At 44.9% G+C, this 13,911-nt stretch overlaps 1 protein-coding gene across 2 annotated transcripts in view; it reads left to right on the top strand.

Annotated features, from left to right (window-relative positions):
- Positions 1-1,131: 1,131 nt before the first annotated feature.
- The window catches only part of AGK (acylglycerol kinase), a 42,084-nt gene continuing 29,304 nt past the window's right edge, over positions 1,132-13,911 (top strand). The window contains exons 1-2 of one of the 2 annotated variants that reach the window (XM_030481087.1): positions 1,132-1,569; positions 5,394-5,523. Coding sequence is in view for 1 of the 2 variants with exons in the window: in XM_030481085.1 (XP_030336945.1) it covers positions 5,875-5,984 (110 nt within the window). In the remaining variant the exon portion in view is untranslated. Of the gene's footprint in view, positions 1,570-5,393; positions 5,524-5,781; positions 5,985-13,911 lie in introns of those variants that run through there. The other variant, XM_030481085.1, reaches the window with a different exon arrangement.

Here is a 13,911-nt window from a genome sequence, read left to right as displayed (position 1 = left end):
TGGGTATGCAACCTAAGATGTCAGCCAGATGTGTTCAGTGGGCCGTGGTGATGCACACGATTGAGTCAAAACAAAACGAAAATAGAAGCATTTAATAGGAAACCAACTGGGAATCCTTCTTTCCTTCAAACCGTGGCTGTTGCTCTTTGATTACAATTGCCCAAGGCCCCACTCCATCTGGTCCATGGATTAGGCTGTCACTGCATCAGTGAAAAATGAATCATTGCTACAGATGTAACAGTAGTTTTCGGGAACTCTTCTGAATACAGGATCACCTGGCTATAGGATGTAACCAGGATGGCATATAGCAGCAGCTGGATTTTCAGGTAGGTGATACCTTAATGTAAAACAGGTAAGTAGTATGCAACATCACATTTCTGGACAGACAGAAATCAAGAAACAGTATAAAAGCCTTAAATTTTTACACGCTGTCTCATCCCACTGTACAACAGGGATAAATGGAGAGAATACAACATTTATTTTGGTTATTAAACAATGAGCATTAATCTCTGCCAGAATCAAAATGCTGGAGTGGAGATTCTCATGGTTTAAATCACTCAGATTCTGTCTGCAGAAGTGAAAATACCTGCTTGCAGGTGTGAGCCCAGGAGAGGTTAGGTGTTACCAGCATGCTGGTTGATGGCTACCTCCCTTCCAAAGAGATGTTGCTTAGAGTGGCACACACATTCCATGAGCATGTCTGCACTATGCATCTGATCTCTTTCACTCTCGCTCCCTGTATTGTACTATTTGCTATGCAGTCCTTTAATATGTAGCAGCACCATAGTAACAGCATGAGCTCAGAGATGAGTGGCCTTAGCCTGCATCAGCAGGACTTTCTTAAGGGTCATTTTGTCTGTCGCCCTGCTACATTTAAAACTTAGAGTCCAGGGCTGCTCACCCTAACCACGGAATCACAAAATGGTTTGGGGTGGAAGGGACCTCAACGATCATACAGTTCCAACCCACTGCCATGGGCAGGAACACATTCCACTAGACACTTCCACAATGGCACCTGCATTTACTGAATCCAAATAGGCTGGGAGTGAGTGCAGAGCCTTTTGAAACCCGTCTGTGCTAAAGGAACAAGTTCCTGACAAGATTGCCACAGTGCAATTTAATGGGTTTCTGCGGCTGTTCAAAAGCTGTGAATATCTCTATTCATTCCCTTGGAAAAAAGGTTAATAAACTCTGAGAATCGGGGAATATTTCTATGTAATAGCTCAGCCGTGGGAAGAGGGGGCAGGGCGTAAAGGTGGTGCTTTTTGCTGCAGAAATATGCTAGACACAGACCTGAATTTCCTTCTAGGGAGGATGAAGCTCATGTTGTGTTCTGCGTACAGGAGAGCCAAGGAAAAGCATGGAGGGGAAGGAAGGGGAGAGATTATTCTTGTGCAGAGTCTCTCTGAGTTACCCAACCAAAACCCCCGCCAGTGTGATTCAGGTCTTTCTCCAAGCCAGTGGAGCAGGCACTAACTGCGGACATGACTACCCCAGGGACTCACATCTCCAGGCAGAGCTGGAAATGAGGGCAAGAGAATCCATCATGAACTTTTTCTGCTCTCACAGGTAAGAAGTTTCTCTGATTAGCTTCAGTGGCTGCAGCATTCCCCTCTTTACAAAGGATGGTGGCCAGGGGTGGAACGGAGCAACAGCTCTGTCTGCAGCCAACCTGTGCCCATGGCTTGTGGGGAAAGAAAATCTGGAGGGTGATGTACCTGCAAGGCTGGAGCTCCCATCCCACAGCCTGATCTGGAGAGACAGGCCTGCTGCCATCCTCCAAGGAAAAGGGCTCTTCCCACCTTAAATCATGCTTGGTGTTCAGGTGCTGTAGAATTAAAGCAAAGCAAATTATATCCTCTCTCGCTGGGCCAGAGAGGAGCGATTTAGAGCCTGGGTTTTTTCTCATCAGCTGCACAGACGCTTTACACTGATATTAATCATGTGTAGAAAGAGGACGGGCAGACTACAATCAGAAACAACCCTGCCTTGGTCTGGCAGGAACACAGGCTTACATTGGTGTGACAAACACGCAGCTTCTACACAGCAATAAATTTGGTCACTTTGCAATACCAGCAGCTATTTGCATTTTACTTGTACAGAAGCACCTGAATACATACGACCTCCTTCATGGCAGGAGGTGTGAATGACAGCACTGCTATTTTATACCCTCAGCCCATCCTTAGCTGAGTCACAAACACCAGAATAACCAGCAGGCAGAGGGATCTCAATTCTTCATTGCTGTAAGGACGACAGAATGACTACACTGTCCCTTTCTTTTGTGCATACACAGGCATATGTCCTGCATGCTACCATCATGCAAAAACTCTTCTCTGCGCTTGTACAGTGCTGATACAGGACTTAGTGGAGATGCAAATGGGGTCATCCAGTTCAGCCATATGAAGCTTACATATAGACCATGTGGCTAGAATTAGCTTTCAGACCATGAATTTGAATAAAGTCCCACTGGTACTAAGTGGTGACTGTGAACAGGACTTCTGTTCCCGATCTTGAAGCTCCCACACAAAACTACATATCAAATGATGAAACCAGTGACTTCAGTAAAATGATTACCTATGTTCAATCCCATTCCCAGAGAAAAAACGACAAGAGAAAAACAGCAGTCCAGATGAGTTAGCTGAGGTGAGGACCTGAGGGACAGATTCTGCTGGATAGAAAAGAAGACTAAATCATTCTCTGGCCTGGTCAATTGTAGGTTATTGCCAAGGAATAGATAAAAATCTTTCTATTATTTCACCCATATTCTCTGGCTTAGAATTGAAATGAGATAGTTGAGCATGTGGCTTTCCTAAAGTTACAAACAAGTATGTCCCTGAAGCACAGTCATGTATTGAGGCTTCTTCTGGCAACAGGCTTGGCACTGGTGGTAGAGACAGGATGACATTTTTGCTCTTCAAAAATGGGTTAGACCTGAGCAACATGGATGAGGTACTCACCTGTCTTCACACACAATTTGTGTGATAATTTTAGGTGACACATCACCAGTCAAGTATTAGAGCTGCAGAAGAGCTTTTTGAATGACTTTTTTTCCCCACAAACCACCTAGCAATCAGAAGAAAACAAAACACATACTCTAGCCTCCTCTGAGCAGTTTTCTGAAAAAGGTAGCAGTCATTTTAATTGGCCTACAATACAAAATACAGTATATAATCTAGAGGATGTTCGAGATAAACACTTTATCTTCTCATTTTCTATTGCACATACTCTAATACCTGCATCTATTGATATGACATGCAGAAAACTAGGACAGCTAAAAGAGAAGTACCTGGTACACGCAGCAGCATGGCAGGTGTGATCTACCTTGAGGGTGATCAGACAGCCACAACCAAGAACTAGGACATACGCGTTTGCCAGGAGGGATTTTGGAATGGATGCTGCATCCTAAGTAAAGCCAAGTAATGAGACAAGTGCACAATCTGTCATTGTTGTCTGTAGTGTTCCTGCCTTCTAAAGGCAGTTCTCTTAAAAAAGCCCCATCTCAAAACCACCACTCCAAATTCTCAGATAACATCACACGGTCCCAGAATGGTAGAGGTGGGGCAGGACCTCTGGAGCTCATCCAGTCCAGCCACCCTGCGCAGAGCAGGGTCAAGTCCCTCTGCTACGGATGTTGAAAGACATACATCAATTTGAGCTAAAAGCTCTCATTTACACTAACCCTGATGTGCTTTCACCCATATGAACGTAGGAACATTTCCATTCAAACATCTTAGAGATATTCAGGTCTTTCATACATTTAAGCATTTTTCTGACTGCTCCGAACATGTATTGGCATACTAAAGAGTATTTATTTTAAAAATTCAAGCTTGTTTTGGAAGCATCATTAATAAACACAACTGTACTCAGCAGACTTGGTTGCAAAATAGGAAGTTATAGATGCTTGTAAATTATTTATGGCACCTCATGAGAATTATGAATTTGAAAAGTATTTATTGGCACATAGTATTTTCATAAGCTAAGGAAAGAAGGACGAGAGTACTAGTATCTGTTGCTGTTGTTGCTGTTAGCAGTTGACCACATCACCCGAATCCTCACAAAAAGTAGGACATTTAATCACTCCACATCACCTGGAACATTCAGCAGCACATCAAGCACACATACCCAGCACACTGAGATGCACAGGACAGATGAACCTGGAATATTTAAGGGGGGAGTGATGGCTACTGAATGGGGGTGTGCCTGAAATATTCATCAAGAGCCGATCATTTTATGTTTTTCTTAGAAAAACAAATCCCAAATCTTCTACTCTACAAAATGAAGGGAAAAGAAAACCCAAAACATCATAGGGAAACTAATCCATAGGGTTTAATCTGCTTTCCTTATCACTAACAGCAGAGTGTCTCCTGGGCCATCTTCTGCATCAACTTGACTTTTGTAGAACAGACTTTTGCATACCCATAGTCCCTAATCTGGCCCCAAGCAGCCCCCTTATGGTACCACTCACATCCCATCTGGACAGCATGAAGCAGAAGGATTTGGGCAAGCTTTTTACAGAAAATCCATTTTATTGACTTTCACATTTTTGTAAATGTTGAAAACTGCATTTGGCAAAAGGGAAAAGCATTCTGAAAAAAGAATCTTCTGTCCAGTTCTATGTTCATTCCCCTGACCTGCTGGTCCCTCACAGACTGCATCCTCATTGTCCTGTGCCCTCAAGCCCAGGGCTTTGTCAAGAGGAGGGCTGTGGTCTATAAAAGCAGCGTTGCTTCCTCACCCCACTTGTTTAGCCAGTGGTTCATTCTGAATGGCCCAACATCTCTCTTCCTTTCCCGCAGGACAGGGTCTCTCTGGCTATCAGCCACACATGCCTCCGCTCAGCACTGCTGTGAAATCTCTGAGGCTGCTCACCATTATTTAGGCATCATGGGAAGACACAGCCCGAGTTAATGCTAGAAGAGGTCACCACCACTAGGTTGTCCCAGACTGAGCTCAGGTCACACAGAATCATGCAGAATCATCGAACGGTTGGAAGAGATCTTAGAGATCATCTAGTTCCAACCCCCCTGCCACAGGGGTCTTCTACTAGACCAGGTTGCTCAAAGCCCCATCCAACCTGGCCTCGAACACTTCATCCAGCACCCCTGGAGCCGGTCTTGCCACTTGGTTGCGTTTCCACCTTTCCCTGGCAGGATGTTCATGCCGTACAAAGCTGCACGGCATCCTTGCAAGGATGGTCTGTTTTGGAGACATTTCTCCTGGTGCCTTTGGTCATCCCCTTGGCGCGGCTTAAAAAGCAAACCCCAGGTACTCCCTAGCCAACATTTCTTTAGCTGAATCTTCTGAAATGTTTCTTGGGGAGCTTTTTTTGGGGGGATATATCATGGATATTTCTTATCAGTGTGAAAAAAACACCTATTCACTTTTGCCTTCAGCTACACAGAAAGTCTCCTGCTCCCCTTGCTCCTGGCGGTGGCAGGACCCTGCTCCATGGCTGCGGGTCACATCATGTGCTGGAGGACAGCCACACAGCGAGGCTCGCTGAGAGGACCGGGACACAGGCAGGTGTGAAAACGCTTCTCCTTGGTATCTGAGTGTTGTTTATTTTTAAATTGAGGTAGGGTGCCAGGGCCGCATTTGGGGGCACTCAGGGCCCAAGGCTGGGGCACCATAACATGGATGCGGGATGAGATCTCAGCCCTGCACTCGATGGGGGGGGGGGCAGGTTGGCCAAAGACCCCCCAGTGCCGGGGTCCGGAGCCCCGCCGGGCAGCGACGGCGTCTCTGCGCGGAACGCCGGAGCCGAGGGAGCCGTTTCCAGCCGAGCCGCGCCGGGCTGGGCACCGGGAGCGGCGGCGCGGCGGTTCCCGCCGGCCCTTCCTGAGGGGCGGCCGGTGTGCCCCGGGGCTGGGCGGCATGGCCGCGGCGACGAAAGTGTTGGCGACGCTGAGGACTCACTGGAAGAAAACCACGTTCGGGGTCTGCCTGCTGAGCTGGGGCGGGAACTGGCTCTACGGCAAGCACTGGTAACTGCCGCCCAGGGCCCCGCCGGGGCGGAGCGGGCTGGGGGGCGGGAGAGCGGAGCCGCCGGGCCGGTGCGTGCCCGCGGGCTGCCTTAAGCGGCCGGCCCCGCTGCCGCGTTCGGCTCGGTGCCCGGGCTGCCGGCCCGCTCCGGCGTTCCGGAGGTCTGCCCTCAGAGGGGCTCCGGCACCTTGGGGGGATGGCTCTCCCTCCCCCTCAGCAGCCGTGAGCTGTGGAAGGCTTGGTGCCTTTTTGTGACTTCCTGCCTTAGCCCTGTTGTAAGTTTGGGGTGGTAGTTTTAAACAGAGGCGTTGTCACGGTGGCTTGAGTAGTTTTGGAGCCTGTTGGAGAGGCGAAAGATGTCTCTTTTCCAGTTTAAATGCAGTCAACCAAGTGTGTGTCGTTGCGTTGAACCAATATTATAAGAATGAATGAAACCAGAGGTCCTACACTTGCACATGGTGCCACTGGTACCAGCTGATGGGAATCATGGAAACACAGAATGGTTTGGGTTGGAAGGGACCTTAAAGCTCATCCAGTTCCAACCCCCTGCCATGGGCAGGGACACCTTCCACTAGACCAGGTTGCTCCAGGCCTGTCCAGCCTAGCCTTGAACACTGCCAGGGATGGGCAGGGAAGGTGTGCAGAGCATGGCATCACAGCATAGTGGTCTTGAGCCTGTGGGTTTTCCCTCTTCCATTTTTCTTTTCATGGTGCCATGCACCTCATGAATGATGCCAGATTTGGGCTGCATCAGCACTTGTGCCTTTCTTGAGGCCTGGTACTGGCAGCAGCCACCGTGCACTGTGCCTCCATGGTGTGCCTGCTTTGCTGTTGTCACCCACCTAGTCAGAAGGAGCCTGTCAGCTGCTGTATGAGTTATACCTAGCAGGGTGTCATTTCCACTGTCTGTAGACAACATGTTCTTTATAGTAAGCAAAATCCTCTTGCAATTTTTGAATAGCCAGGCTTATTTTTAATCCCTGTACTTTAAGATTATGGTTAATACATTTCACTAAAATGCAAGTATAGCCAAATTATTTTTAAAACCTTTTGGTTATTTTTGGTGCTGTTCATTCTGTCACTGTCTTAATGTCTGTTTAATTATTACGTCATGATTTTAGCAGCGTTCTTTTCTGCTTATATTAAAATGCTGCCAAAGCCTCAGTGGAAAACTTAGGAAAATAAATCAGTTTATGTTGTTTGCTATACTTTCATTCTTTGCTTCCTTTTGCCTGGAGACTTTTGCATTAAATCAGTCTTTGTTTTGAATGGTACATCTGCTTTAGTTGCTTACTTCTTACCAGAAGCACTAAGGCTTGGTTGGCTGCAGGGCAATCAGCAAATAAACCTCTCCCTCTATACCTTTTTCCTTAAAATTGCTGATTGTAAGGCAGGCTGTGGTAGGATGGAGAATAACTGTGTGAAAGTGGTGGTAACAAGGTCATGGTTTCAGGTGTATGTCTACATGGACCCACAGACAGAGAAGTAGTACATAGTATACTGCTGCGTTGTAAGCAGAAGTACCTGTGCTACACAGGTTGGGGGGTTTTGATGCCTTTATGTAATGTCAGTGGACCCTTGAGCTTGCATTCCACTTTGACCACTTGAACTTTGGACTCCCATAAAATAGCAAAATTTAAATGAGTAATTATGTGAAGGCCTATCATTCTATGTACCTTTTAGCCCAAAGAATAAACTTAATGTACAAAATGAGGAGGAAGAAATTGCTCAGTGGCATTCACATGAAGAGCTGGCTGGTGCGGCAGAGCAGCCTGTGACCTTCCCAGGTACCCTGCTGATGTGAGTGGCTTCTTTGCTGGTCTTCTGTTGCTACAGATACAAATGACAGCAGAGTGCATGTCAAGGTCTGGGTGCTACAGAGAGCTACTGAAATAGAGCATTGAGATGACGACTATATCTGCTCCTTGTGCATATGGAGAGTAGGCACTTGAGGAGGCCTAGGAGCAGCGTTACACAATCAGTCTATCCTTTATGCCTGTTGTTTCTGGGAATTCATGTGCCTGTGTACTGTTGGTTTCAGCTGTATTGATTTCCTGTGCAGTAACTCTGAAAGAATACTATGATCATGGAGAATGTGAAGCGTACCATAGGTGGCTTGGTGGTGAATAAGGAGGAAAATATAAAAGACAAACAAACAAAAGGGAAGCTTTTGGTATCTAAATTTCAGTGCTTGGGGCTTATTTGCACCAAGTTGTAGGCATGGTGCCTTAACCCATACAATGCAGTGGGGGAATTAAAAATGTTTACACATCCCATTATTCAATCTCCCCTCATATTTGAAAGGGAAAAAACAGCAAAAATTGGAAATGCAAGGTAGGAAATCCTGTGGTGACAAATTGCGCTGGGTGACTTTGATGTAGACTGAAGCACAGCTGTAAAGTATTGCTTTCAGAGATTTAAATACTGTTTGGAAAAAGTGATAACCACTTATCTGGAGGATTGTTTTAGCCAGGGAATAGAAAAAACGAGGAGTGACAGAAGAACCTGATGGCAAGAGTGTAAAAATTCAGAGGTGGTCTCAGCAGCCCTATCGTGTGTGGTACGCTATGCACAGTGAAGACCTTACCTTTAGGACAGCAGGGAATAGGCCAGGCTCCCTCACTGCAGCTTGTTGTGCCTCCAGATGTGATAATGGCTTTTGGTTTTTGGGGCTTTTTTTGTACATTCCCTCTTCCCAGTTTTTTTATGTACCGTTTGTGTGGGGAGCATGAGAGGTGCCTTTTGCTCCATGCACAAACTGCTGCAGGCAATACTTGAAGAGGTTAACGGGGGAACCATGTATGGGCTATTTTGGCCCTGAGGCTTGCTGTTACTGACATCAGAGGCCAAATTACTATGCATGAGGCATACTTGCTTAGACTTGTACTTGCCCCTTTTAGAACAGATTAAAGGTTTAGTGAAGTCTTGTGCTTCAGTTTCTGGCATCACTGGAGTGTCTGATGAAGGGGCTTGCTTTTAGCACATCATCAGTTCAGATTAGCCTCTGACTTCTTGGAATTAACTGTCTGAGTTGTTGCTCATTTATTGGCAGCTGAGGAAAATTTTTGTTTCTCAGCCTGCATCCGTCTTCTTCCCTTTTCCATCCTCATGGTTTTCTAAGATATTTCTCTTGCAAGGAAACGATCATTTGCTTTTTTGGCTTCTCAAGGTTCATTCCCCTTTTTGTGTGCAGAGGCTATGATGCCTGCATAAAGTGGAGCTATTGTAAATAACAATGTGTCCTGCAAATAAATGGCAACTCTTCTATAGTTGGTCTCTATGTGCCCATAGGGACAGAAGAGCTCTGGAGTATCTATAAGACTTTATAGGATGCTATGTGGACAAATATGGACAAAAAGAATGTTACCTTTTCCAGACTTGTTCCCCATGACTCTTTCCTGCCTGGAAATGGACCTGGGTGTATCCCTCCTGCAGACTATGCTTTGGGGTCTCATGTGGACATCCTTGTGCTCCATCGCTGTAGAGGAAAGAAGGGCACTGGTGTGTAATGTTCATCACCGGGTTAGTCTAAAGGTTGTGGATGACGATAACTGTAAAGGTCGAGGAGTTTCTTAGTCCAGTCTTGTATGATACTTTCTTCATGTAGCATTTAGTTTCTGGCCTTTAGTGTGTTGGCCTTTCATCTTTGGAGGTGTCTGTTCAAATACTGACTGATTTAAAAATGAAGGGGTTTTGGATGAATGGGAAGAGTAAGAGGGAACCTTCTGCTGATTCCCCCTCCCCCATTTGTGATTCAGCTCTTCAAAGTATGTAGTAGGACAGAAGGTGCCTCCTCAACAGAGACATCGACTGGGAGGTGGCAAAGGTTTTTCATGTGTAAAATGCTTGGTTTTATGTCTGGTTGAACTACTGTTAGCTAAGATCCTATTGCTACCCTTACAAAACCTTAGTGAGTCTTAAAATTCCTTTATTCCTCATAAACAAATATGGTTTAAAAATCCATTGTCTTGCATTTAGGATAGCAAATACTCTTGCAGCATTGGAGAAGTAAGAGGATAAGTCTGTCACATGTAAGATTGTCTCCCTTTAATTTCTCTGTATTGCATGAATTTATGTGTTAGCATCATTTTAATCTATAGTGTATCATACTACAGGTACGAGAGACACTAATGTTCTAGATCAAAACTTAGAGGGTGTGCAGATTGTCAGATATGTGCTCACTCACATAATGTGCTTCTGTTTAACATACACATGTGGGGTTGATTACAGATAAAGGTACTGTATGATTGTTTCAAAATCTCCACCAAATTTGGAAGCCCCTCTCACCTTTGTGTCCTGCGTCACCTTTCCTGAACTGAGCTGCTGCTGTTCCTTGTATGTCCAAGTGGTGCAGTGAGTCACCAGCTGCGTCAAAGCAGCAGAAATTTAATCTCTGACGTGATGGACATCAGCTTAACTGATTGTCAGGTTTGGCCAGACTGTCACAGTGGTGTCACTGGGTGAGTGATCATCACTTTGCCACAGTGGGGAGGGACCCTTGATACTGCGCTGAGGTGGTGGACTCATCAGATACTCAGTTTTGCTCTGCAGATGTTGAAGTATTGACTTCCTCTGTAGAAAATGCTGGCAAGGCATCTGGGCCTTTGACTGCTTGCCAGTAATCTGAGTGTTATTGTTATCTATAATTTGGATGTTAGTCTCTTCTGCCTGTTTGCCAACTGATAACTCACTTTGTCACCTTTTTGCATGTAGTTCCTGAGCGGCTGACTTTATTTCATCAAAACTTTGGCAAAAAAACAGTATAAATTCTGAGTCTTGGGTAAAGCTGATGAGAACGAAGATTTGTCTTTCATTCCCTTCCAAAGCCAAGCTGGAAATAAATGCTAATATCCAGTGAAGAGGATGCTGTGCTCTTGCCATATTGGAAGCAGCCAAAAAGCTCTCTGCTAAGATAAAATCTCTTTTAGGATTTCTGTTACAGCTCTTGAGGAGCGATCCTATATGCACAGCTTTAGTCATGTTTCTCCTCACAAAACTTTGTGTTTTGAGGCAGACGCTGAACATGGGACTTTTTAGTCTGCTTCTTGCTTGAACATACCTAATAGTCTTAGCTTTAATGCTGATAATCTGTTTGAAATGGGATCTCACACATGAGCTTCTTTATACATTTGTATTATGGTCAGTTTTAAGTTGCTTTTGTTGTCTGTAAGACCAAGGCTTACCCTTGATGCAGCTGTGGGCCTCAAACAGCTTCTTTGGTTCAGGTTTGCTGTCTTCTCCTTGCTGAGTTCATTGCTTCTCTGGCTGACTTTTCATGATGGGAACCGACCTTTCAGCCCTGGTCCCTCCTGGCACTTGGGCAGAGGATGCAGCCTCAGCTGGAGGAGCACACGTACTCAACTGTGTGTATCTTCGTGCTTGTATGTAAGAGTGTTGATTCCCTATTCTAGCTGAAAATACCTAGGACAGGAGCAGCGGCCACCAGTCCTGTGCCAGGGATGTTGCAGACAAATCAGAGCAGCCCCTGTTTAAGCAGATTGTACAGATGTCGTGCTCTCATAGCCTGGTGTGTCCTGGCAGCCCGACATGGCTGGCACGTGGTGAGCTCTGGACAGTTGCTCTTTCTTTGTTTCTGTATTGGTTCCTTGCTTTGGCATAAGCCTGCTCTGTTCTCCAAAGACCCTGCACTGCAGTGGCTGCCAGCCTTGCAGGATTGTCTTTATCTTTGTTGAACCAGTTAAAGTTCTGCCTGTGGGTTCAATTTAGGACATCCTCTTTCTTTCATACCCACTGCTACCGCTTGTTCCCCTCTGTCTCCCAGTCTTTTACTGCTTAAGCAAGTTGGCTGGGCTATAAGATGTGTGACCCTTAATTCTCACAGCGGGAAGGCAGCCCTGGGTTGGCCAGCAAATACACTCTGTGTTCGTTTGCTTTAAGGCTGGAGTTGTGTCTGTAAGACCTTAGGGGAAGCATTAAGTAAAAATTGATTTTTAGTTTGCTGTGGATATGGTGCAAGTCAGAAGAAATCTCTTTGTGTTCTTTCAGGCAGTGCAGCAATTTCCCTCAGCCTCCACCTGCTCATGTTCTAGTATGGTTGAAGAGGCTTTGTTACTACCTAATATTAGTCAACAAAGTACAAAAAATCAACAGAATCTTATGTTTATTATTAAAGTCTCTTCTCTGGGTGCTGGTATGCAGCCAGAGAATAATCTAATCTATATTATAGATTATTTTGATAATCTATAATCTAATACATACCAAGAGAGAAGACATTAAGTTACCTTTTTTGCTATTTTTACATTTTTCTAGCTGTATTTATTAATTGGTATGACTTGCAGAGGACTTCCAGTTTCACTTAAGGTACTTTAAGTGAGCCGTATGAGATGAGTGAAAGCAAGAGCCCAATACAGGAGGAGGACTGCTGCTTTCGCAGATACACTCCTGTGAGTGCACATGTGCTATTTTTATTGAAGTGTGAAGATATTTTAAGGAAATAAAAATTTTCCTATTACATGGCACCTTTAGGCCAAACTTGGGACATCTTTAAGCCAAACTCAGATGACTTTGAAATATATGTCCTAGTTGAATCAGTGGAAATGCTTTGAGTATGGCCGGGGCGGCATGGGATTCTGGGTGCTATGCTGCTGGAGAGGTGAGACAAATCACCTGTGAATTACTGGACAGGTTCTTCTCGTCTCAGAACCTAAACTTTTCTTTTTGACACCAAAATGATATATGTCAGGGTAGACTTCTGTTTCTGTAGATGCTTCAGTGCAGGAGAACATAAGCATCTAAGTCTAAGTTTTATGGTTAAAACTCTGATGACTTGAATCAAGCTTGCATCCTTGACATTTGTTTTAAGGGTCTTTGCAGGTTGGGTCAGATAGCACAGTATCTTTTGCTTGCGTTTGAAAAGATGTGCTGGATTCCATTTTAAAGGTGGTTAACACTGCAGCATAAGGTTGCAGGCACCAGGAAAATGTACTGGCTGGCGATGTGACACAGCTTGACTTCTGAACAAAATGACATCAGTGTGAAGTAAACAGATAACATGGATTTGGCTAGAATTTGTTAGTAAGGTTAGGACAGCAATTGTCAACTGTGCAGCCAGCATTTGAGAGTGGGTTTTTCTTGATACCCAGTAATATTTCAACTTCACATACTGAAATTGCAATTGCTTTGTGTTTGCTCTGGCCTCACATAGTCGCAGGTGGAAAAGAAGTCCCTATATGAGGGCTTGTACCCTCAGTAGCACAGTATGGACCTAAGCCTGTCATGCGGTCTTGATTGAACCTGAATTAGCTGTGACAGTGTTGTTTAGCTTGGAATACAAAACCTTCTCAGAGGTAGTTATTGTAACTACTGTGCTTTCATTATATTACTGCAACCAAAACCGAGTCTGTTGTTCCTCTAAGTAATATTTCAGGTGCCTAATACAAATGACTTACTCCTTTTGTTTTAGGGAGCAAAATGATAGTTAAGAGCATTCCTCTGAAGAATTTGTGTTTTTAGCCACTCCAGTTACTTGTTATCCTGTTGAGGTATTATTCACATATTTTCTTTTTCTATGCTTGAATTCTTCCTTTGTCTTTCTATTAGTGCCAGGATAAATCTGTGGCTTTTTTGAGGTAGAGTTATTTTTTCAGAACTGAGGTTTGTATCTCACATGAAGTCACCCTGCTTCTCCTTTTATGGCATTGCAGCATCTTTTGGTGACGCCAGAAAGACCAGCTTGTATAGCTCCAGAAACAGATAAATACCATGAACTCATGGAGCTGAATAGATCACGCTCGTGTTTGGGTCGAGAGGTCTGACCAAGGCCTTGCGTTCTGCCATTCCCATTGCAGGATTTGGCCTGGTGAGCCACACTTTGCGGCAGGAGTGTTCTGCTTTCCGAGTCACTTGTTTTTCCTGGTTGGCCTTGAATCCTTTTAATTGGTGTATTCAATTTGATATGCTGACTGTAAT

This window comes from Strigops habroptila, chromosome 3, assembly GCF_004027225.2.
Source record: "Strigops habroptila isolate Jane chromosome 3, bStrHab1.2.pri, whole genome shotgun sequence".
Classification (NCBI taxonomy): domain Eukaryota; kingdom Metazoa; phylum Chordata; class Aves; order Psittaciformes; family Psittacidae; genus Strigops; species Strigops habroptila.
This window is presented reverse-complemented; position numbering and strand designations above follow the sequence as displayed.